The 25,774-nt window shown below is 47.1% G+C and overlaps 1 protein-coding gene across 1 annotated transcript in view; it reads left to right on the top strand.

The window, feature by feature from the left end:
• NMNAT2 (nicotinamide nucleotide adenylyltransferase 2) overlaps positions 1-22,947 on the top strand; it is a 138,489-nt gene extending 115,542 nt beyond the window's left edge. The window contains exons 8-11 of the mRNA XM_070590987.1: positions 3,120-3,196; positions 16,125-16,226; positions 16,366-16,433; positions 18,623-22,947. Coding sequence (XP_070447088.1) covers positions 3,120-3,196; positions 16,125-16,226; positions 16,366-16,433; positions 18,623-18,725 — 350 coding nt within the window. The 3' untranslated portion in view covers positions 18,726-22,947. The remainder of the gene's footprint in view (positions 1-3,119; positions 3,197-16,124; positions 16,227-16,365; positions 16,434-18,622) is intronic.
• Positions 22,948-25,774: the final 2,827 nt, after the last annotated feature.

The following is a 25,774-nucleotide window of genomic DNA, read 5'->3' as shown; positions in this document are numbered from 1 at the left end:
AATAAAACACATTTTGGGGTGGCCAATTCTGATCCCCCACACAGCCAATACTGAAAATTAAATTAAGTAACAGTTAAATAAATTGTCTTAAAAACAAAGATAATGAGTACTCAAAACTCCTCACTTCCTCATTATTTCACTATGTTTTAATATCCGTCATTTACTAGCACATCACTGTCTGAGTTCCACAAAAAGCAGCACCTGGCTTGCCGGTTGCTGCGCCTCCCGCTTCCCTGCGGTTCCACATCTGGCCAAGAATTGCCTTTCCTGGGAAGTCTTCCTGACCAACAGAGCTCAGAGCACTCTGTTGACTTTTAACTATATTCCAATGCATATTTCTCGCCAATGTCCCAGAAAGAATTTATTGTGGCCAAGCTTCAGCTCTGACCCAGGGCCTGTGTGGTGGTCCCCGCCCTGGGGAGTTCCCCTCCTACCAGGAGGCAATGCCAATGGGTGTTTGCACAAGGCACTGCCGTGAGCCCAGCACCCTCACGTGCGTTGTCTCACCACAGCCTTGTGAGTGGCAGGCTAGTCCTAGCCCCATCTTACTCTTCTTTCACAGAAAGGAACCCTGGGTGGCCACAGCTGTCAGGATGGATTTGTGGCCTGACCATACAGGTGGCAGCTGCCTCAATGGGCAGTGGGAGCTGGAAAGGGCCGCAGGGCCTTCACATAGCCGGGATTCCTGGGTGGGGAGTGTAGGGGAGAGCGCTGATTCTGGCTCCCGGCCCCTGGATCCGGATGAACTGGGGAAAGAGGCGAGGCCCAGAGGAGGTGGGAGGGAGCTGCGCTGCCTCCAGACAGCTGTGCTGTGAGGTCGGGTGGCTCACGCATCCCCTTTGTGGAATCCCCTTGCACGCTTTATGAGGAGGAAAAAGCCATTTTCTCCTAACTCAGTGGGCATCTGTGGCTGCATTTCCATGTTCTTCACCAGCTGACTGCTCCTCAGGGGCTGCCCCAGAGCAAAGGCTTTGTGGGCTGGAAACGTGCACGTTGGTCTCATACAATGAACCAGGAGAAATCACTGCTGCCCTCCAGCGGCCACACGTGGGATCCCAAACCCTGCTGCGGCCTCAGATCTGTGACAAATTCATCTGTTCTGGTCTTGCAAGAAAAAGTGGAGACCCCACTCTTTAACTTTCTGTGCTTTGGCTTAAAAATAATAGTAATCCAACATTATACTCCAGTGGGAAACTGAGTCTCTGTTTGGGGAATAGAAAAGAGATTCATTTTCACGGCTGTAGAGCAAGAATTCTCAACTGTGGATAATTCTGTGTTGTGGGGGCTGCCGTGTGCATTGTAGGATATCGGGCTGCATCCTGCCCCCTACACACTAGATGCCAGTAGCACGCCCCTCTCTCCAGTCTTGACAACCAAAAATGTTTCCAGACACTGCCAAATTCTGGAGACCAAATCACCCTTCGCTGAGAACCACTGATGCAGAGAAAGCTGAGGGCCGGCACACCCTCTGGACGCCACCTCTAACTGAACTTTTAGGCGGCCTGAGTTACAGAGCCTCAGTGTTTCATCAGAGGACTGACCTGGAAGTCTGGCTGCCTCCAAGTGGGGGATGGGGAACAATAGGATCCCAGGAATGAGCCGGGTCTGGCTCCTCTCAGTCACACCAAGGTTGTTTCATCTCCATAGTTGGGAAGTTGGGCCAGCAATCCCATGGTATAACATGGAGGGAGGGAGGCACCCCTGATTAGGGCGAGCACTTCCCCCAGGGCCCCCATGCTGCAAGAGCAGAGGGCGTGATAGCCAGCACAGCCATCCCAGACTGCCCAGAAGGCTCTTAGTCAGCCTGCCTGCATGGCCTCTGTGGTCAGCCTGTCTGTTGTTCACTTATTCAATACGTCCTGAGCATCCATTGTATGCAGGTCACTCTGCCAGGCCCTGGGGATAGAAAGATAAATTAAGGTCCCTGTGCGTAAACAGAACATTAGGCTACAGTGTGACATGGAGAAGAGAGGAGAGGGGAGGCTGCAGGAATACTTAGGAGTTAAGACTCCAGTGTTTCATGGGGTTCCCTGAGGATGGGCTGCCCAGGTGGGATGACGAGATACTGGCACTGGCTGTCGTTAGCCCAGCAGCCTTCCACCGAACCATCTGGAGACTCCTGAAGCAGGGATAAGCTCACCATCTGAGGGTCCTTGTCAGGCTCCTGAGCTGCTGTGGGGTCTAAGGCAGCCAGAGATGTTGGCCATCTCTCAGCCTCAGGGGCCAGGGTGGCAGCAGTCTCTAGAAGGCTCAGAGCAAGACTGGCTCACTGTTTCAGACAAGATGCCCACAGCCACCACCTCTTGACAGAAGGGCCTGGCATGCCTGGGAGCCAAACATACCAACTTGAGTCACACCTGGGGTGGAGGTCTCTCTCCCGTGGTTCTGAGATCCCAGGATTCTTTTTCCCCATTGCTCAGTTTTAATGCGTGAGTCAGTTCGCTGATTGTTTTAAACTAAGATAGGCCTCACTGGGATCATTCAGTGTGGGCTTCACGAGGGAAGAAAAACAACTAACAAGCAAAGTGTGCCTGGGAGTCAGGAAGGGGAGGGCTCAGCATTGCTTCTCAGGCTCTTTGCTGAGGACAGTGGCCATGTAACGAGAGGACAGCTGATGAACTCAGCTACCACATGGGTACACTCAATTCCCACCCACACAATGTTGGCACTTGTGATGGGAGACAAACCCCAAAAATGCACAGCAGCAGAAAGCCAAACTCCGTTGACACTAGAGTTTGATATGGAGCAAGAGAGAGACCCTAGACCTCAGACAAAGCACATAGCTGGCTCAGTCTCCGTTAGGGTACCAACCACCCTGATTTAGCACAGAAGGACCCCTCAGGAGTGGGTAAACCAACACTCTCCCCCCTGGGGAGAGTAATTCTCTCCCCAGGGGGGTGAGGGTGGTCTGTAAGCAAGCCGGAGAGTGAGCACAGGTTTCTGCACCGCACCCCCCCCCCCCCCCGCCCTCCATGGTGCAAGGATGCTGAAGAACTGGGCTCTGGGGCCCCAAGATTGGGAGATGGAGACACCTGTGTTCATCAGGAAGATGGCAGAGGGTTGGATAGCTCCAAGGTATCCACTTAACCTCCTCTGCAAACTTTGTCCCTCCTCCTCAGAGCTGCGAATCTTGTTGCTGTGTGGCAGTGACCTGCTGGAGTCTTTCTGCATCCCAGGGCTCTGGAATGAGGCAGATGTGAGTAGCAAGGTTGTGGACCACCCGTGGGGGACATGGGGAAGCATGAGGAGGGGCACTGGATTTTGGCCTGGCTTTCCCTCCCCCGACAGCCTCCCCCGCCAACTGGAATCTCCCACCTCCTATGAGCTCCCAGGAGGACAATCTATTCACATCACTATGAAAGGAAATTCTCACCGACCCCAAGCTTTATCTCCCGCTGCATTTTTCCACTCACTCCTCCTCATGCTTGCTCCTGTACAGCCCCTGGGAAAAAAGCAATCTGAGTCCTAGAATACTTTCTCCAAGTAGTGCTTGGGGGGTGTGTGTGGCAAAAGGGGGAGGTGGGAGGGGAGGGATAAAAAAAACCCTTTGCCCTTCTGCGATTATTGTGTGTTTTGTTTTCCTTTGATTCCTTTTGAAGAAGTAGTAAATACCACCCTAGAATTCCCTCAACAAGAGAAAAGGGGTCAAGAGGGGAGAAATTAATGGCAAAAGGTCAGTAGGATCCTTCTGGCAATTGACTTGGGATCCAGGAAGAAGGAACCAGGAAGTTAAACTTACACCACTTAGAAGTTCAGTCAACGTCTTTTGTTGCCGCATCTGACTGCGATGGTCTTGAACCAGCTAAGTTCTAAGTTACTCACCTTCTTCATACATACATTCTTTCTTGTTCTTTCATTAATCCATTTATCTGATAGCTGGAGCTACTGCTGGCTCCCAGTCCCACAGCTCTATGCGAGCTAGCTTCTCAAGGCAGCAACTCCAGACCTAGTGCCTTGCTATTAGCTTGCTGTGAGACCTTGTGCAAATCTCTCAACTCCTCTGGGCCTCAGTTGTGGGCTTTTTTTGCCCAGTTTTACTGAGCTATAATTGACATATAACATTGTATTAGTTTAAGGTATACAAATAATGATTTGATAGATGTATATATTGCAAAATGATTATTACCATACGTTGAGTTAACATCTGTCATCTCACATAGTACAACTTGGTTTTTTTCCTATATCTATAATCTCTATAAAATGTTATCTATCACATTTTGAGATTTTAAAGAAATGGACGATACAGTTCCTGCCCCCAAGCATTAGGTGGTAAGACGTATACATACGAAATTTTTTCGTGTACATATGTATGTCTCTGTAGAGAGACAGAGAGACAACTTTTAGGATCAGACTCAAAATTCCAGTTCTACTCCAACACAGCTTGTGACAAAATTATATTCTGAGCATCAGTTTTTCACATCTCTAAAATGAGCATAATAACGGTACCTGCCTCATAGGATTTGGAGAGAATTAGATGAGATCTTCTATGTAAAGTGCCTAGCCTAGCACCTGACACTCAGTTACATACGACAAGTGTTACTAAGTGAATTAACCTAAGTAGGCGTAGATATTCAAGGCGAAGGGCCTAATGCTAATATGCTGCGGGATAACCAAGAGAGGAGCCAGGGTTTCAGGGAAGCAAATTATACGGTGTAGTCCCTTCATCCCCACCCCTGAACAGTTTCCTGCAGGTGAAATTCTAAGCCTCCTTTCAGCTCTGGATTAAGTGGCTTAATTAACTTTTACTTTCCTCTCTACTTCACAAGGTGCTGTGAAAGGAAAAAGTAATTCCGGCAAAGACCCCTACAAGATCTCCACGAAGCTCTTTTAAGAATCCAGGCAAATCCGGGCCATTGCCTGGGGCCCCGTCCCAGGGGAGGCCCGGACAGTGTGGAGGGATTAAGTCAGCAGCTGAGGCGGCAGCCCGAGGGCCGCTTGTATCAGCACGGAACCTCCAGGGCCTCTTAGCTAAGTGTGACGTGATGTGTGCCTCTCAGCGGCAGACCAAGGCTTGGTGGGGCCTGAGATTTACACAATTTGGGGCCCTTGAAGCGCAGCCAGTCTGTCTTTGTTCCTCTCAGTTAGATTGCTGACTACAGGTCCTCTGACTTCTCTCCAAAATGGCTACTCTCGATGTTGTCAGATCCAACATTTGAAGACCAGGGGAAAGAGCCCTGGGTCTCTCTTCTTCCAGTTGGTCCCTGGTGCTGAAATGACATGTAGGTTAAGATGGAAAAATCTGAGAAACCAACAGCTGTTGATTTACTGGGAATATGACAGTGGAGGTAGAGTGAGACCCTCATCTATTCGACCATGTTCCCACTTGACCAACCAGGATGGTGGGTCACCCTGGGGACCCGGGGCACCCAGCCTGGCTATTCCCAGAGGGCACGACAGTTCTAAGCCAGTGGGGACGCTGCATCTGTCCAGGGTGGTGAGAATTCCAGTCCACAGCACAGGCAGCAGGGGACTTGGGTGAAGCCGACCCTCAGGCTCCAGAGGGCTTTCTAGAGCCTAAAGCTCTCCCTTCGCACTCTGCCAGCCTACTACTTAGTCCCCTGATTCAACCCACAGTCAATCTGTGGGGTCCTTAGAATCATGGCGTCTGAGGTAGAGGCACCAAAAAATCAAGGAGCTGTTTCCTTATAGAATGAGTGTGAATCGCAGCCCAAACAGAGGTGTGCCAGAAATATCACATTTCATTTATTTAAATCAAATTAAAATTCTTCTCCAAATCTCTGTCCTATAGGGATGATGGGAAGTTAGTCTCAGTCATTACTGGCTAGCAGAAACTGAGAGGCTCTTGTATGCCCTGAACATGAAAATCAGTTCACCAGGGTCCCCATAGACATCCCTCATGGTCCTCATGGTCCCTTGAGGTTGGTGGCACTCTGTTCCACACCCACCTGGGACACAGAACTCCTGGCTGAGTCTGGAAGCCCAGTGCTGGGCCCCACTCACCTCTGATCACCAGGCCCCCTTTTCTTCTGAGGCTTTGCCCCCGGGATGCTGTCTGGGAGGGAGGAGGGGGCAGGGGCCACAGATGTCTAGCTTCTTTCTAGTATGTGTGCGGAGGGGACAGCGGAACCTCTTCTTTTTATTCTGAAGGTATCTCCCCTATTTTCTCTCCTCTCCTAGGGACATCTAGTGAAATCTCTTCAGTGAGTTTAAAGCCATTAACTTCAAAATGTTCTGTTTTCTACCATGGAAATTCATCTCCTAAAGGGTCTTGTTCTCTGCTAGAAATCGGAGCTGGGCAAAAGGGGATATAAGGAGAAGGAAGCTAGTTAAGAACTCAATGAATTATTCCACTGTCCTTATTTAGGGAAAGTTGTGTCTCAAGGACTAGAAAAGGAAGGTCTTTCTTTCAAAACTGGGTACAGGGTCATCCCTGCTTATTCTACTAGAAAATTCTACCATCTAGGGTTTGCCTAGAAGCAGCCCGTTCTAGAGATTTTGTTTCCAAACTATGACATTACCAGGGATGAGGTACGTGAGACCTGCTTCTACACCAGGTTTCATGCATTCATTCAACCCGTTGTCAGAACACATCTCTTTATTACTTGGCATCCCAAGTGATACTTGTTGGCCACAGACCTCTGTTCAGTGACCGTGAGCTCAAAGCCCTGACTCTGCCCATGACTGGGCACAGGAGGTGGGGAGTCAGGGCACCGTAACTCTGCATTCTAGCCTCCCACATCTTTTCCAGAATCCTCAGAAACAGGGCAGGAGAGAAGCTACTAGATCAAACAGGTCTGGGGAGAAATAGGAGCCTCTCCACCCCTCTGTAGAGAAAGCTCAAAGGGGGCTGTGGAGCAGGGTCGGTCCCACCCAGGCTGGGAAGCAGCTGAGACAGCCTGCACTACAGCAGGACTGCCAAGGCCTTTTCTGGCACAGCCACAAACTCTCCGCTTAGTCAGTCTTGCTTTCTTTCGCTTTGGATTCCTGAACCAATGCTCTCCATCCAGAAATCTAGTTACACAACTAAAGGGACAACCCCACCCTGACCCAATCTCATCCCTTGGGCATTTCCTATTAGGCACAAAGATCCATTAACCCACAGTGAATTCTGACCAGTGACACACCCCTTCCCCCTTACATTCCATGGAGAGAAAATTCCGTACATATTCATCATTTCTCTCCAGGGAATACAAAAGAGCTGTTTGTGTGGCCTGCCAGTTGGCATTTTCATTCTTGATTCCTAAGGACAAGATCCGGGTTCCCGGATCGGCCCTTTGAGATCAGGACCCAGCCCCACTGGTCCATCCCATTCCTGGATTTTTTATTAGGGAACTAGTCTCCCCCAGGAGACCTGATCTTTGTTGTGCTGCATCCTGACACCAGCACCAATGCAATATCCAGGCTTGGACCAAGATCTAAAATGTGTGGGAAATCAAGGTCAAAGGCTAAAGAGTCAGCCATGGACAGATTTGTGAAGCAGGAAACTTTTATACTCACTACCCTCCCCCCAACAAGACCCCTTGACTAAGGTCGTATACTGTCAGCTGCTTTGCCCATCATATTATAATGGAAGGCAGTCTGGCAAATCAATTCTGATTCAACTGTTCTTTCCTTCAATTCGTCTTTCGACTAATACTTACTGAGTGCCCAGCAGGAACATAAGCATGTAATTAGCCCTTGAGGCACCTGCCGTCTAAAAATATCTTACTTTTTATCATACTAGTTGTTTATATTAAAGACAAAACATGTAAAAAGTTTAGAAGGCTTTCTCAACCCAGTAAGCACTCAATAAATGTTCGCTGTTATTCATTCATTGATTTAAAAATATTGATTACCTATCACGTGCCAGACCCTGTTCCAGGGAGGAAGAAAGAAAACGAAATGGGCGAAGTTCCCCACCGTGTACACTTTATTTTCTAGTAGGGAAGACAGACAATAAACACTTCGAATTGTTCTCATGGATTATCTCGGTTAACCCCTGGAACAGTCCTGTGAGGTGAATCTCTGTTCCCAAACACAGGTATGGAAACCAGGGGTCACGTGGATTGTGACTTGTCCAAGATCACGTAGCTGTTGAATAGCAGAGCTGGACTTTGTACAAGGCTTCAGATCCCTAACCCAGATAAGACAGATGAGGGAGAAGAATGCTGTGTGTAATTCACAGCAGGCCACGAGGGAGGAGGCGGCTCATGAGCTGGACTTTGAATGATGGGCAGGATTGGGTTAGGTGGTGGAAAGAGAAGGGCTTTTGGGGCAAAGAGGAGGCTCTAAAAGACCCAGGGGTGGGAACAAGCCCTTCTGGGGAGGTGGTTCTGGCAGCATGAAATAGAAGGTTTATCTTGGTCTTTATTTGGGAAGATTTTGATTTTTGAGCAAGCAGGCAAAATCATTAAGTTTAATGATTAAATGAATTAGCTGCTCTCAAATGGTATTTGCATTTTAAATGAGCAAGGGTCAATATTTAACCCAAAGGCATGAAAATGTAAAGGTGGAGCATTAGGCACCAGACATGGGCCAATGAGGAAATTGGTTTTTCTTTTTTTCTTTTTCTTTCTCTTTGCTCTTCTCAAAGCCCAACATTCCACAGGCTGGCTCTAATTGGCTGTATCCCACATTTTTCCAGCCAACCATCCATGGGCTAACTGCTTCCTACATCCACCAACTATGGGAAAACAACCAAAGAAAATAAACAGAGGAAGAGCCTGGGGCACTCTGCTCTCCAGAAGAAATCCCAGGGCTCCAGGACAAATGGAGCAAAGACAAACATTTGGCTTTTCAGGCTCAGATGGTTTTTATCAGACAGTCCAGCCCCAGCCAGGAAGCCCAATGGACACTTCCACCCTGGGATTAGGCCCCCGCACTGATAAGCCTGATGCCGAATTTACAGGCTCCGGGGAAGGAGGCTCGCCTATGGGAGATTTTGGTTCTCGTGTGAAAGACACTGTTGGCTTGGTTTTCAGGCTTTTGCCTTGAGTCTGGAATCCTCTGCCTTCCCACACCCCCAGTCAGATTGGAAATGGGGGTGGGGATGACTTCCTCTGGGAAACCCCTCTGAAGGATCCTTCATTTATTTGCACTGAGAGCATCCTGGAAATGCATTCCCACCTTCTCACTTCTGACCACACTAGCCTCTGCCCGGCCTTCCCTCCAGAGAGGAGCAGGGGCCAGAACCGGGGTAGAAGAGTCTTTAGTAAAACGGGTAGAGCACGTTTTAGAAGCTCCTCACCAACGGACCATGTGTCTTCTGCTGGACGCTCCCTCCTTTCATCTTTTTTAATCCACTCAGAAGTAGTATACAAAATTATATACTCCAGGGGGCGATATAGAGCAATGAACTGAGGCCTTAGCCCATGATAGGCCTCATGATAGGAGAAAAAATAAGATAGAATATATTTTCAAACCAAAAATTTTCAAGTCATTAAAACATGAATCTTAAAAATGAATCTAAAAGAGATGTGATGTGAAGGAAAGAACCTTTAAAGCAGACCAGAGTGGGTTCGAATGCACTTACTAGCTGTGCAACTTGGACTAGTTACTAAATCTCGCTGAATCTGGGTTTCCCCATCTATGAAATGGGAACTGAGGCACATGTCTCAGAAGATAGTTTTGCAAGGATTAAATGTACTAATAAATAAAGCTGCTAGTACTGTGCCTGGTGCATAGCAGGTCCCTAAATAAATGTTTCTTCCCCTCCATGTTCATCCCTGAATATCCTCATCTGGAAAAGAAACACAAGTGGGCCAAGTAACTCATGTACTGTACCTTGAGAAAAAAGCATTGTTGGTGGGAGACGGGCAGGATTCTGAACTCTGATCTCAGAATGATCCTTCAGAGGCTCTTACCAGTTAGGTTGCCTGGATAAGTGAACATCAGTTGGATCCTGTTCCTAATGGAAGTCATGCCCTCTATTTAAAACACTCTGCTGGGTTCTTTTTGCAATTGGAATGGAACCCCATCTTTATCATGATCTGGTCCTTGTCTACTTCTTGCACCCCTCTGTGCTGCAGTTCCACCTGGTTTCTTTATTTCAGCAGTTTTTCACACCTCAGGGCCTTTGCAATAGTTGTGGCCTCATTGGGAATACTCTTCCCCAGGTATCCCTATGTCTGGCCCCTTGTCCTTTAGGTTTCATCTCAAAAGTCATTTTGTTTTATATTCAATATTGTACTTAGCTCCACCTGGTGTTTTCTTGTATATATTTATTTGTTTATGATCTCACCCTACTAGAAGGGGAGCTCTGTGAGCACATTAAACTTGCCTGTCTTTTTAGGAAACACCTGGAAAGTGCCTAGATTGCCATATACACTCAATGAAAGTTTTTGAATGTAAAAGGGTACCTGGGAACAGCTTGGTTGGAGGAGTTCAGCCCATAAGATTATTTGCCTCCACCCTGAGATATGGCCCAAACTTTTGCCAGTTACCCATAAGACATTAACCACTACAAGATATTGGTCCCTTAATAGTAACCTGCCCTTGTCCTTCATAGCCATCCATTTGAAATAAGATAGTTAACCATTGTTTAATTTCTCCCACTAGATAGTGTTTGATCCAAGAGTGAAGCCATATCTGTCTTGCTCACCCCTCTGTCCCTGGTGCCCAGGAAAGTGCCTGGCTAAGAGCACAGAGCATCTCCCACCCAAAGCATCCCTGAAATCCAGCAGGGCAGGTCTTGAAATTCAGCCTCCTGGAGGAGTAATGATAATTCACATTCCTTCCAAGGGATTTGCCGCCTGGATCGTCACGAGTGTTCTCTCTCCCAAGGCCGAGTTGCTTCCTGCCTCGACATGTCTCATATCCTTCCCTCAGATTCCCCACGTTTGGGGAAGCAGTGTCTGCCACCTCCCACTTCCTCTCCCCATCCCCACCCTGGCCTCCCCTGGGGAGCCTTTGACCAGAAGATGAAAAGATATGATCAAAGCTGTGCCTGTGAGCAGGAAATTGAAGCAGGATGAATGTCCCAGACCCCCACCTCTGAGACACGACGCCAGCCAGAGGGCCACTGTGTGCTGTGGGGGAGAGAAGATTGTACCCCAATCCTGCTGACTGCGGTGTGGCAGTGTGAGGTCATGTTGGGCACCACCCGGAGAGGGACTTGTCAATCAGGACAGCTCTGCTGCATTGACCACTCACGCACTCACCTCCCTACCTCCAAGGCAAGACCTACAGAGAACTCTTCATGAAGACACGAGCGGTTGGACCCCTCTGGCTGGAATAAGAGCTTTGTTCCAGGTGCCTGGGCACACTCCTGTAGGCTCCATAGGCAGGGAGAGGCTGAGTAACCCTCTATTTGCCGGGGTCAGATGTCTGCCCTAACTACCCGCACTCCCCAGGGCACAGGGTGGATGTCCTCATTTTTACTGGAATCCCCAAAAGTGCTCGTCCCACAGCTCTCTCATTTTGACCTCATCCCAAACCAAGCCAGAACATTAGCAGCTTAGGCAACTGCCTATGTGATTTAAAGCAACAATTTCCCACAGGTGGGTGCACATCAGAAGGATTAGGGAGCTTTGCAAAGAGAGAGGCTCCAGCCCGTCATAGAACATGTTGTATCAAATCCCTGGGGTGAAGTCTGGGGGTCTGCTGTTTTTGTTGTTGTTGTTTTTAAAGCTCCTCCAGGTGATTCTGCCAACCAATCAGATCAAGTTTGGGAACGTGAGTTTCCAAAAGTAAGATCACCCTTGCCTGTCATAGAGACCTGAAAATCTATCTTTAGTACTTCCTTGGGTCTCTCAGAGCTCCCGGTAGGTACGATGGGCTTCCCTCCACGTCCTGAGACAGGGAGAGTGTACTAGTTAATGCCTTGATGATAACTGCCCAGAGAAGACCGCAGGAATCACTTATCCAGCAGCACCTACTGAGCATCTATGATGTGCCAGCTCCTTTTTGCTTAGACACACGGCAATAAACAAAACACACAGAAATCCTTGCCCTCATGGAATTGACCTTTATAGGAGAGGAAGAGGCAAAAATAAGCTTACACAAAGAAAATATACAAGGTGTTAGATAGAGATAAGTGCTAAGGAGGAATGGGAAGCCCAGAAGCGGGTAAGGACTGTGAGGGTGTGGGGGTGCGGGGTCTATGCGCACGGGGATGCAGGTCGAAATAGCATGGCCAGAGAAGATCTCACTGAGAAGTGATACTTAATTGAAGTCTTTTGAGCCAAGGAGGACATAACTTGACTTATATTTTTACATTAACGATCTGGCTGTTGGGAATTGACTGAAAAAGGTAAGAGAAAAACAGGGAGACCAGAGCAATCCAAGTGAGAGGTGACGGAGGTGAATTAGTTTTCTGTTGTTGCAAACTCAGTGGCTGGAAACCACACGAATTTATTCTCTTATGCTTCTGGAAGCCAGAAGTCCAAAGCAGGTTTCACTGGGCCAAAACTGTTCTTGGCAAGGCCACGTTCCTTCCAGAGGCTCTACGCGAGAATCTGTTTCCTTGCCTTTTCCGGCTTCTAGAGCTGCATTTGTTTCGTTCCTTGGCTCATAGCCCCTTCTTCCATCTTTAAGGCCAACGGGATGGCATCTTCAAATCTCTCTCTGCTCTGTCTGCATGTCGTCTTCTCTCTTCGGTTAACTCTCCCTCTCGTAAGGACACTTGTGGTTGTATTAGGGTCCACCTAGATTATTCCGGATGATTTCAGGATCTTCGGTTTAATCACATCTGCAAAGTCTCTTTTCCCACATAATGTTATGTTCACACGTTCCAGGGGTTAGGACCTAGATATCTTCCGGGGCCATTATTTAACCTACCAAAGGAGGCTTGGACCAGGATAGAAGTGATGAAAATGGGGAAAAATTAGCAGATTCTTGGATTTATTTTGAAGACAGAGTCAACTGGGTTAGCTTCTAAATTGACTGTGGGATCTGAGAGAAAGAGAAGAATCAGGGAAGATGCCAAAGCTGTGGACTGAGCAATTGCAAGAGAGGTCCCATTTACTAAAACGAAAAAGACTATAGGAAAAGCATTTTTTTGGGCGAGGGGGGAGTTGATTGATTGATTGATTGATTGGTGTCAGAGGGTTCAGGGGCTCATGGACATTTTAGGTTTGAGATGTCCCATCCAAGTGGGCATGTTGAAAAGGCCGCTGGATATATGAGTCTGAAGTTTGAGAAGTCTATGCTGGAGGTACTCATTTGGGAGCCTTCAATGTGTCTTTAAAGTTTTGAAATTGAATGAAATCATTAAAGGTGTGAGTATAGATAGAAAAGAAAAGGAGGTCCAAGGACTGAGGCTGGGGGACTCCAATGGTTCAAGGTCATGGAGATGAGAAAGAACCACTCCTGGTGACACAGGAGGACAATCAGGAGAGGGTGTTGTCCTGGGGGCTGGGTGAAGACAGAAGACAGGATGTAGGGGTGGGAGTGGGAAGGACAGCTAAGCCCCTGGAGGGAGATGGGTACCTATGGGACTGAGTGCATCCCTCCCACCCCAAACACACACCCTCGTAAACACCCTCCAGCATAAAAATCAGGCCTATGCCCTAGGGTCTGGCCAAAGAAGCAGAAAAAGTCTGCAGTGTCTGGTCCAAACCCCTCCAGAGATGCTGCTCGGATGTGGTAAAGCTGTCTTGTCTCATAGACTCTGTCTCTCTTGCCCCATCTGTGATCCCCAGGGGGCAAGTCTGTCACCTGTTTCTGGAAAAGGAAAACATCTCAAGTAGCAAGGTCTCCATCTGCTTGTCACCCACTGAGCCACCTGGCACTGTTATTGATTGGGTGCTCAGATCATTAGTTCCTAAGTGGAAAGCAGCAGCTGCACTAATGTCACCCATAGGGCGATTCCCCCATGAGGCCTGACTGCCACTCTGAGCCATCATTTTCGTGCTTTAAACTAGAACGCTCACTTTAAATAACACCGTTATTTCCCGCATCATATATGAAACATCCATCAAGGTTCAGAATCAAATTGAAGGCAGACCCTACATTATGCAATGTACACCAGATACCCTGAAACATCTACATAACCAGGCCGTTGAGGAATCTCTGTGTATACCAGCTTGGATGGAAACTCCTCCCTTTCTCTCCCTTCCCCACCCCTCCCCTCTCTTCTCTTTCCTAGCTCTTTCTCTAGCCTACCAAATGCCCTGGAGTTTTAATTCAACACTTAGACCTCTGGTTCTCAAGCTTGGTTGCATATTGGAATCACCTGGAGAATTTTAAACTCTATTGATCGTGCCTGGGTCCCATTCCCAGAGATTCTGATTTAATTGATCTTGGGTGTAAGTTGGGCTTTGAGAGTTTTAAAGGCTCCTCTGGTGATTCTAATCTGCAGCCACGTTTGAGAACCGGCACCTTAGGTTACCTTCTGAGTAGTGACTCCCAGTGCAGTGTTCTAACAGCTGTGGCGGAGGAACTGGATCTCCCTCCCGCTCCCTGCCCCGCCTCTCCCTAACATTCCTGGTTTACAGGACAAACACTTGGTGCCAGTTTACCTGATCTGAACACCACGGATGGATGCAGCATGTTGTGTAATGCTCTGTATTTTCCGAACGGCATGACCCAGTGGGGGCTCTGATATTTCATACCTAGCCTTAACTTCTCTCCACAAGTTCCCTCCTAGGGCACCTTCAACCAACTTTTTATTTCAGCAACATCAGAGTTCCAGTTGCAACTCTAGCTCCAGTTGTAAGCAATGGGAAAAGTAGGGTAAAGGTGAATGGAAATACCCAAGGGCGTGCACGTGCACACACACGCACACACACGTATAATCAATGAGTCAGACTTGGAAGTCAAACTCTGCTGGTACGGAAATCTGATAGAAAAGAAGCGGCTACAGTGCTCCATAATGCCTGTTTTTGTGGCACTTGTTTGGAGAATTATGAGGAGAAACCTGGGTCCCTTGCCACCAGAGCAAGCTTGCTTAATGAGCTGCACAGCTTAGACGCCACCTGGCTCTGCCCCTCTTCTCCCTCCCTCTGGGATGCTTAATTGGCAAGATCTAAACAGTAATATGCCCAGGCTAGATCCAAGTCTATTAAATGCCATAACTTTCAGGCTCTTTGAAAACAAAAATTGGCATGAGTTTCCAGAAAGCAACTTGGTGCTGTGTCTCAAGAGCCTGAAATTTGTCCAGTTTATACCCTTCTAACCAATTATTTTGCTTCCTATCCTAAGGAAATAATCAGACGTGGTAAAAGATTCATGGATAAAGATCTTCAACAAAGTGTTATGTATAAGTGGCAAAAATCAGAAGTAACTGTACACTTTCTATGATACAAGATTGGTTTAACATATCACAGCATATCGTAGTACAGTCAGACAATGAAATATACAGATTGTTAAAACTTAATATTTTTAAATAATTTTTAATGATGTGAGAAAATGCCCACAATATAACGCTAAATGAAAAACATGCAGGTAAAATGATTAATTTTGCAGTTTAATCCAATTGCGGATATATACACATTCGTAGAGAGAAAAACACTGCACAGAAATACACTATGTTAACAGCAATTATCTGGATTGTGTGATTGTGATTGATTTTTTTTTCCTTTGAGTTTCCCAAGCTTGTATTGTGTCCACAATCAGGAAAAAAAAATGTTATTTTTAAACAAAAAGGTTTCATTTCTCATCATAGCAGCAAGATTCTCTCAGAGGCAGACCTCCCAGGCGCCCCGTTAATAACCTTGCTCCTTTCACTGCCTGTGCGCACACTGATGCCTTCACAGTCCTTCCCTGCCCTGGAGTCTCGCAGCAGCTTTGACATGGCTGGGCCCAGGCAGCATTCCAGCCCCTCCCAGTAGTCCAGCTGGGGGCTGGGATCTGCTTGCTGGGCAACAGGGTCTGTGTTGCTCACGAGGGTGTCTGCCAGATAAGGACTATGCATCATTCGTGTTATTCTTCAGCCTTGTGAACTCAACAGAAGGCTTAGGATTGGAGGGATCTTGCCCAGACATGCAGGGGCACATTTATTCATTCATTCTCGAGGTATTTATAAGTGTCTTCTGTGTGCCAGGCGAAGTTTCCAGTCATTCCACTAACACTGCTATGGGTTGGTACTTGAAAGAACTGACTGACAGGGCTGAGAGGGCAAGTTTGGGACTAAAGCTTGGGGTTCCGCATGGAAGGTGTCTCCACCCTGTTAAGTAGTTGCTTGGTAGGGGTTTGGAGTCACAGTCTCACCAAAAGGTGCTCTCTCTCTCCCCCCGTTTCTTCAGATGGAGGTGATTGTTGGGGACTTTGGGATCGTCGTGGTGCCTCGGGATGCAGCCGACACAGACCGAATCATGAATCACTCCTCGATACTCCGCAAATACAAAGTGAGTCCTCCACCTCCCTGCTGGTGTAGCTCTGGGACGCGGCGCCTTTTCTGAGGGGCCTGGAGGGCTGGAAGAGTGAGGGCGCAAAATGAGTTTAGTGTGAGGGGCTGCCAACCTGTTCTCTCTGCTCTACCCCCAGAACAACATCATGGTGGTAAAGGATGACATCAACCACCCAATGTCTGTCGTCAGCTCAACCAAGAGCAGGTACGTTTGACAAATGGCCAGAGAGACCTTGGTTGAACCTGCTTACATATTTCCATACAATTTTCCTCAGTCAAGCTGACCTTTAGATTGGCCAACATCTGCTGCCTGGTATTCAGCCTTCTACTTGGACCTCACTTATCTGTCCCCAGTCATTTCCTTTTACAAAGGAGACAGGCCATTAGCTAGCTGGTTTGGGGAAAGAAGGTGTTTTTAGTTTTGGGCTCTTTGGTTTGAGGTGCTCATGGAATACGGCTTTAGTAAACATATGGGCTAAGCTGCCATAACAAAAAGATCCCCAAGTCAGAGTTTTAAATAAAAGAAATGTTTATTTCCCTCTTACTGAAGTCAGAAGAGATTGACTCTGGCCTTTTCAAAATGAAACCTCCATCTCTGGATCCACGACTGCAGCAATGACTGCTCTCAACCATTGGGAAAGGGCAAGGTGAAGCCCATGGCAAAGAGGTCATCTTTAAGAAAGTGGCCCAAAGTAGCACATATCACTTCCCCTTGCGTCCCACCGACTCAGCCTCAGTCATGTGGCCATACTTCAAGGGAGGCTGGAAAATAGACCTTATAGCTTGGTGTCATGTGCCCACTTAGAACTCGGGAGTCTTTATTACTAAACAGAAGAAGGAAAGAATGGATGCTGGGGGCCAGTTAACAGTCTCCACCACAAACCCCACATGGAAACGTCCTGTGCAATGGTGGGATGTATGGAACATAGAGGTCTGGAAGGGTAACAAAACTGAAAGCCATGCGTGTGTAAGTGCAAATTAAACTTAGGAATGTGGCTGAGCTCACAGGGAGAGTCAAGAAGAAGGCTATGGGGAACATTTAGAACATGTTAGCCTTTTAAAGAAGGCTAAGAAACAGGCAGAAACCACCAGCAGTGGTGGCCGCGGAACCAAGGCAGGAGAGGGTACAAAGATGGAGAGCATTGTCATCTGTGTCACATGTTTCAGAGAACTCAAATGAGCCCAGGACTTTTAAAGGTCCACCGGACTTCTTGCCTGGAAGGCAATCATGTAGACACTTGACAGAGTAACATCAGCTACGAGGTGAGAGCAGAACCCCAGTGACAATGGCCAGTGAGGGTAGAGAGGAGGTTGTGGTTCCAAATACGGCTGCACAACAGAATTACCATGAACGCTTACACAACAGCACAAACTCCTGTGTCCCACTCAGTTCACTGAATCAGAATTTCTGGGGGTTGGGCCTAGGGATCTGCTTTCTGGGTGATTCTGATGAAGCTGGGCTTGGCATGTAGACCACTTTTTCAGGAAGCCTCCCTGAAAACTGTGCGGGGAGGCACTTGAGGACCTGGCTTGTTTGCCAGGTCAGGACAGTGGATGCATTGAAAAGGCAGTGAGCCAGCCTCATAGGGGAGATCTCATGGGGCAGGGCTCAGATGCCTTTCAGAATCTAGACACCTGAAAGAGTATATGGATTTGCACAACTAGCTCCTTGGGGTCAGACATTCCCAAGACCAAGTAGAGAATGTGGAAGAAAGAAAGTAGAGAAGTGAGAAAGAAGTAGAGAAAGTGAGTAAAGAATGGGAAGCAGTCAGACCAAGGCTGGAGCAGAACTGCAGAAAGCAAAGGGTCTCACTGGAGCTCTTTCGTACCTGTCAGTGCCTTCCTCCACTGCCCCCAGGGCTTGTGAGAAGGGCCTCAGAGAAGCGCACCTTCTTCTCTATCAGGGCTCCAACAGGAAGGAAAGGAAGTGGTCAATTATAAGAACCCCAATGAGATTCATTTTCACGAGACCATGGTGCAGAGAAACACAAAGGGGTGAAATAAGAATAGCTAACACTTACATTTAAATGCCTAGTGTGCTTGGGCTATTCGAAGTACTTTGCATAATGACTCAATCCTTTTAAGAACTGAATGAGATAGGCCCAAATATTACTCTCATTTTACAGAGAATACTGAAGAACAGATAGACTTAAATAACTTGCCCAAGGCCCCTCAGTTAGGAAGTGGCAGAGCCAGGATGAAATGGAGTCACCAGGATAGGGGAGAATTGTGGGGGCAAGAGGGCTTTTCCTAATAGGGCTACCATTTACTTGGCCTAAGCAATTCTGGTAAAGGAGCATTGGGTAAACCCCTTCCGTGAAAGAGGGTGGGCAGGCCAGTCTTGCCATGCTTCAGGGAAGGGTGTCCATCTGATTACGGTCTCTTCTCATCCAGGCTGGCCCTGCAGCATGGAGACGGCCATGTCGTGGATTATCTGTCCCAGCCGGTCATCGACTACATTCTCAAGAGCCAGCTGTACATCAATGCCTCAGGCTAGCAGCCACACAGCCTCTTCTCCACTCTCCCCTCGTCCTCCGCCAACACACTGGCCCCTCCAGTCTCTGTCAGTCCCCCTGTTTCTCTCCTGCCTCTCTGTTTCTCCATCTCCTCATCTTGACTGTTCTCCCCACTTGCTGACTCAAGCCCCCACAGTGTGGGGGACCTGCAGAGAACCAACGCATACCCTATTCCGCAGTCATCTTTGGACAAACTTTCCTCTAGTCTCCGGGTTGGGGGTGGGTGAGGGAATAAGGGTGGGAGTTGGGGGAAGTGCAGTCCTTGGAGATGTGCTGGTGTCTGTCTCCCAGCATGCTCTAGAGAGCGGCTCTGGTGCCCATCCTCCCAGCATGCTCTGGGGAGGCGGCTCTGGCTCTCGCCTTCCCAGCATGCCCTTTACCACGAAGGGCTATTTTTCTTTCTTTGTTTTTTTTTTTGTCGGTTTGTTTTTTGTTGTTGTTGTTCACTCCTCATAGAACTTGGATGAAATCAGTGTCCGGGATTCTTTATGTTTGTAGTCTTGATGCATTCCTGTGGGATTACTTTCCTTTTGATAGATTACCGTAGCCAGCCTCAGCGGGGGTCTGTGCAAGAGGGCCACACCCAGTAAAGAAGGCCCAGCCACCTCCAATTCCCTGACACCCCCACCCATCTACCCTCTCACTCACACACAGCAGCAGCAGCAGCAGCAACATTCTCCTTTGAAAGATGAGGGAGCAGAAGTCAGGAGTGAGACTTTGTGAAACCTGGGATGCAAGTCTGGCAAGAGGAAGTTTTCTCAGAGGAATCTGAATCCATTTCCTTAGTTTCAGAAGACCATTTTCCTGACGCTCTGGGCCTAACATGACACAGAGCCAGTCCAGCCTCACTTTCTGGTGGCGTCTGTACAGTTACTTCTTTCGGCTGTGACTGATGGCAGAGTGTAGGGTTCCCTGCCAGCCAAGGCATTTCCAAGGGAACTTCAGATCACCATGGAAGCCCTTCGAGGCCATACTTAGCCACATTCCTGCATCTGAGAAGAATCTCGTATGTAAGGCCAAATCCTAACAATGCAGTCATTTCTTAAATAAAACATGCTAGGAATTTACTCAACCCTAGAGATCTTTGCTAATTGGAATTATTTATTGCCCATTTGGTTGGGAAATGTCTCCGTCATAACGTAAGTCCAGGACGACCTAGGAGAAAACAATTTGTTGCCCTGATGGGAAGCGATGGTTCTTACCCCCTCTAGCTGCAACACGGGCGGTGCTTGGGGTCAATTCCTCCTTGAGAAGCAATGCCTTGCCCTTGTTTCTGGGGTTGGTCATATCTCCTCAGAGCTCAGCAACCACAGTCATCGCCTGAGGAAATCTGCCTGGCAGGGGAATGGGTTCACAGAACACAGGTCATGAGGGGCATCAAGAGCCATTACACTTTTTTACTCCTCTTTTCTCTAATTTCCCTTTCTCTGCTGCCCCCACAAATAGTTTTGACAGACCCTGTTCCAGTTGTTCAGCCCTCATTCATGTCCTGCTTGGAGAGCTGAAAGGAAATTATTCTCTTGTACGCTGTGTCTCTCATCCAGTTTCTCTTTCTTGGGTTCCTGGTTGTCCTGGAGGAATCGTCCCTGAGCAGCAGGATAATTTTATCAAAATCTAGTACTTCCAGCTACGGCCCAGGAGAGGTCAGGTGAGATCTGACACCAGGGTCAACGTTCTTCACCACACATTTCACATCTGCAACCTCCTTCAATAGCCTCCAAGAAAAGGAACTGGATTCAACAGAAGAACATGGTAGAGTAGCATCCAGGAGGGTATTGTTCCTCTTGGGTTATGGAAATCAACTCCAGAGGAGGAAGGAAGATCCTATTCTTGGGTCTCAGTATTTGGCTAAGGATCATGGAATCATGAATTAAAATAACCATAGAGATTAGTTGATCCAACATTCTCCTTTAAAAGATAAGGGAGCAGAAGTTCGCTGGATTAAAAGGCTGGTCCAAGGTCACACAGCAAGTATAGAGCCTCGTAAAAGGATATTGTTTCCCTGACCCTTAGGTCATCACACTACATGATCTCTGCTCCTCTGGTTCCCCATGATACTGGCCAAGTAACGTGATTTTCAGTCTTTACCTGGCAACTTTCTCTTAAATTATGTCTATCCCAGGTGCTCCCTATATATGGCATTGTGTATGCCAGTCCTGAGGGAGGATTTGATCATGAGGAAGGCCATAGCTAGGTTTCCTTAGAAACTAAGAGATCTCAGCAGCTTGGAGGAAACCCCAGAAAAGGACCCTCTGAATGCAAGAAAGGATTGCTTTGTGGAAAGCTAAGAAAGCCCCAGAAAGTGCTCAGGATGACTCTGGTGCTGGAGAGAGAAAGGCAGAAGAACCTTTGTCTAGGCAAAACAGTCAGCAAATGAAACAAAGGAAAAGAGGGAGCTGGATTCCCTGGAGGAACACAGCAGTTTCAAGGATATGGAGTTTATGGAAAGAATTTCTTATGAGGATCCACATGAGCATCTCTGAGAAAGACCAGATATCTTTTATCCCTTTCATCCACTCTGCTACTCTGCTGGACTCCGTGGTCAAGCCCCATTTAGTCCGCAACCTATGAGAGGAAAGTGGGCTTGTTCTATGCACACAGGGGCCAAAAGGCACATAATTGGGGAGATGCAGATGAGCTAAGGAAAAGAACAGGGCCATAGAAGAAGTAGATTTCCAGGAATGCAATGGGGCAGATCTTATCTGGGTGGATCACAGGAATCATGTTAAAATAGCTTTCTTTAAATACAAGGAAAAGAGTATCCCCTTTGGAGTAAAATTGTCCAATCCCCACCCTGCCTCATTCTTCATTTGCTGGGGAGAGGTCAGAGCCCCTCTCTTAGTCTAGGGCAGGACATTGTGGCTGTTAACCAGCTAAGGCCAACATCAGAAAGATGATTCAGAGTTGGAAGGAGTAAGCCAGGTGCCAATAGGATGACCTCTGGGCCCTGACTTCCCCTCTGGGGTCCTGCTCCCTCCTACAAAGGCCAACCCAAGGCTGGCATGGCTCAGAGTTGGTGAGAAAGTCATGGGCTGGAATGAGCATATCAAGAGGGGTCTGGAGCCTCGTTTCCTGCCTAACAATAAAAAATGGCCCTCCCATTTTTCTGAAAGTAGCTGATATGAGTAAGAACAGGCAAGAAGGGAATCCTTTGTGTCAATGACTCTCTCCTCAAGGAATGGCCCTCTGGGGGGTCTGTGCTGCTAGCTGGTACCTCATTTGCCACCCTTTCTACCCCAGGCAGCCTCTGGGGCCTTCTTGCTTTCATTTCCTTGAATGTACATAGGAACAGGGGAGGAAAGTCTCTTACTGAAGTGCCTGAAACCCAGAGCTAGAGCTTCTAGAGACGCTGTTCTTCCTGTCTCAGCTTGGCCAACCTTTCCCCAAAGTTCTCTAGTCTCATGCTCCAGCTTCTCAGAAGGAATAAAAGAACTTGTTGTTCTAATTAAGTAGAAAGCGAGACTCGATCATCAACCCACAGCAAAAGACAGAGAATCCCAGGGAGAAACGACTTGTATTTTAACCGCCCAAATCTACTCTCCCAGACTGATACACTCACACTCTTTAGGGGACTAAGAGAGAGAAGCATGTTATATTTTATTCATCAAAAGAGTAATGCAAAAATACATCAGCAGAATATGAAAAGCTCAGGATCTCTCCCAAGGCTGCTGCAGGAAGGCCGGCAGGTGAGATGGGAAGGAGGGAAACGGGGACCGATTTTGTAGCTCACCCAATTAGGACACCTTAGGAATAGCATTGTGGTCATGACGATGAACATGCTCTGTCGGATTCATCCCGCCTGCACCTTCCTATAGCTGCCCAGTAAAGTCACCTCTTCACGTGGTTTCTCTGTCATGTGAGTTTGGAGTGTCCTACTAGCCTGTTCCAGTTAGTTAGGAAGGAGTTATGTTCGTTCCCTCCTCCTTCAGTCTAGGCCCAGGGCCCAGAACTCGGCTTGATCCAAGTGGTCTCAGGATTGGCATGGGGAGGGGGAAGCTTTTTTTGAATCACTTTTTGGTCACTGAATCTGCCCTTTGAAGAGTAAGATTTGCTTTAACTCATTAATAAAGACTACATTCAAGTTGCAGCGCCACTTCACAGTGAAATATTTTGAGTAAAATTTTGTTGCTAGAATAGTCACGGACAAAAGTTTTATCAGCAAAATGTTTCAATGACGTTAATAAATAAGACAATGCTACTAGAGTCTCGTTGCTTGGTCTAGAATCTTCTCTGAGGGTTGCCAAATTAATTGCTTTTTCTTCATAGTCTTACTTGACTGGAGCCAACAGTTGCAAAAATGTGTTTAAAGCAGGAGAATTTCCCCCTGGTTTAGCTGATGCCACATGGGACATACAAAAGTATATACAGTTAGGGGCTGGCCCGGTGGTGTAGGGGTTAAGTTCGCGGGCTCCACTTGGGTGGCCCGGGGTTCGCAGGTTCAGATTCCAGGCACAGACCTCGCACCACTTGTCGAATCCCGCTGTGGTGCATCCCACATAAAATAGAGGAAGGTGGGCACAGATGTTAGCTCAGCGACAATCTTCCTCAAGCAAAAAGAGGAAGATTGGCAACAGATGTTAGCTCAGGGCCAATCTTCCTCACACACACACACACACACACAAAGTATATGTCACACCCATTATTATAAGCAGGGAAGAATAATTAGTGAATTTGTGAATCGTGCCTAAGTTTTCTCAACTTTAAAAAAAGTCAAATCTTAGATCCCACCTAATCTGCATAGCCTGGTATTGGTTAGCTTTGGCTCCTTAATGAAATTAGTTCTTTATGAAATAAAAATATATTTATGAAAATTAAAAACTTGAATAACTGACTTTTTGGCATGAAAGATCTTAAGATAGAGGTTATTAAACTCATATTTGTTTTGGCAATGTAAACAAGGAGAAAATGAATTTTTGTTAATTGTTCAGTCCTGTTGTGACTATCAGTTCTTATTTCATTTTTACTTGTGACATACATTATGTATTGGTTTAGGTCTAAATGGTGATTGCCATTAGCTAATATCAGTCGTGATTTAGAAGGTGAAATAGCAATTCCCTGTTAGGCAAGCTCATTTAGGGCTTACCTACTTGTTTGTCAGAGTAGTTGTGTTTTTCTAAAAAATCATTTTGGGGGGCCGGCCCAGTGGTGCAGCGGTTAAGTTCACACGTTTCACTTCGGCGGCCCGGGGTTCGCCGGCTCACATCCCGGGTGCCAACATGGCACTGCTTGACAAGCCATGCTGTGGTGGGCATCCCACGTATAAAAAAGTAAAGGAAGATGGGCACAGATGTTAGCTCAGGGCCAGTCTTCCTCAGCAAAAAGAGGAGGATTGGCAGCACATGTTAGCTCAGGGCTAATCTTCCTCAAAAAAAAAAAAGGAAAAAAATCATTTTAGTTCTTGTACATTTTTTTTGTTGAAGATTGAGATTAGCCAGCTTTGCGTGTAGCTACATGGCTTTGGTGACACATCATAATGATGCTTGATATGCCTTGTAAATTCATTACTTGTATTTATGTTTGCTATTCATAAAGCTAAACACTTCTTTTCTCTGTCCGGTGAATGCGTAATGATGAAAGCTTGTTTAAAATTGGGTATAAACACTGGCTTAATTTGCTAACTTACAAAATATATACTAAATATGGGGCTAGCCCAGTGGCACAGCGGTTAAGTTCACATATTCCACTTCGGCGGCCTGGGGTTCTCTGGTTCAGATCCTGGGTGCGGACATGGCACCGTGTGGCAAGCCATGCTGTGGTAGGCATCCCACGTATAAAATAGAGGAAGATGGATATGGATGTTAGCCCAGGGCCAGTCTTCCTCGGCAAAAAGAGGAGGATTGGCGGCAGTTGTTAGCTCAGGGCTAATCTTCCTCAAAAAGAAAAAAACAAAAAAACACTAAAATATATACTAAATATGAATGAACATATATGTACACACACATTTCTTCCCTTATGACCCATAAGTAAACTTCAGACTTGGAATTTTCTAGGAAGTACCATGTAGCCAATAGTATAAAGAATGCAGAGAAATTCTATGCTTTCCATGTGGGAAAATTGAACCACAACAAGAATCCATAACATCCCCATGACCATGCAAAACATTAAAAGAAGACACGATAAACATATTCCTGGTCCTTGAGACTTGTTCCAAACATTGGACGTTACTGAGTATCTCCTTACCCTTTTCTCCAGACTTCCAAGAGGACTGAAAAGAAACCACATCCTGAGATAAGATCAGAAATACATCTACTAAGAAGCTACAGCCTAGCAGCAGTTTCCTTTCTACCCTCTCTCCAGACAGAAATTCCTGTGAGTCAAAGTAGATGACGACGTGTGTAAGAGCCTACCAGCAGCATGATTAATCAGAAAACTCTCAGAGGAAAAGTACAGGAAAGTTTTCACTACTAAATTATAAATACTGATGAGAAATTGGAAGGAAAGCTCACTTAACTCGGCAGAGTCAGGTCAAGACTAGTAACAGAGGTTAGGTCCTGGGTAAGCTGTCTCTAAGCCATACGACCCTCTTCTCTTCTTAGGGACAGTCTGTCAGGTTGTTAGAAATGAGGGAATCACTTCTATGCCAAGGGAGTTGCACAAGTCTCTTTTCCATTCCCCATCTCTTCTCAGGGATCATCTCCCATTTGTCAGGGAAGACATTCTCATGACTTTCTTAACAATATCTTAACATTGAGAAACCCTTTCATGACTGCATGGTACGTTGGATATTAAGTAATGGGATCCCTCAGCAAGCTCCATGGAAGATGCACTGCCTAATCGTGTACTCAGCAGACAGCCAATCACTAAGAACGCTTTCTCCCCTTTCAGAGTAGAGAACTGTCACTCAGAAGGGGCTTCCTATCAAGACACTATTGTTTTCCAGACCCCTTGCAAGTTAGATATGGTCATAATTCTGGGTTTTAGACGATGGGATCTGAAAGAAAGTGATATGCAGCGCCTCCCAGGCCTGGCCCACACCAAGCTTCTGTGTGCATCCCTTCTCCAAGTCTTTTTCCCTTCCCACCCACTGGAA

This window comes from Equus przewalskii, chromosome 23 (genome assembly GCF_037783145.1).
Source record: "Equus przewalskii isolate Varuska chromosome 23, EquPr2, whole genome shotgun sequence".
Lineage (NCBI taxonomy): Eukaryota > Metazoa > Chordata > Mammalia > Perissodactyla > Equidae > Equus > Equus przewalskii.
The sequence above is the reverse complement of the archived record's forward strand: the minus strand, read 5'-3'. Positions and strand labels throughout refer to the sequence as shown.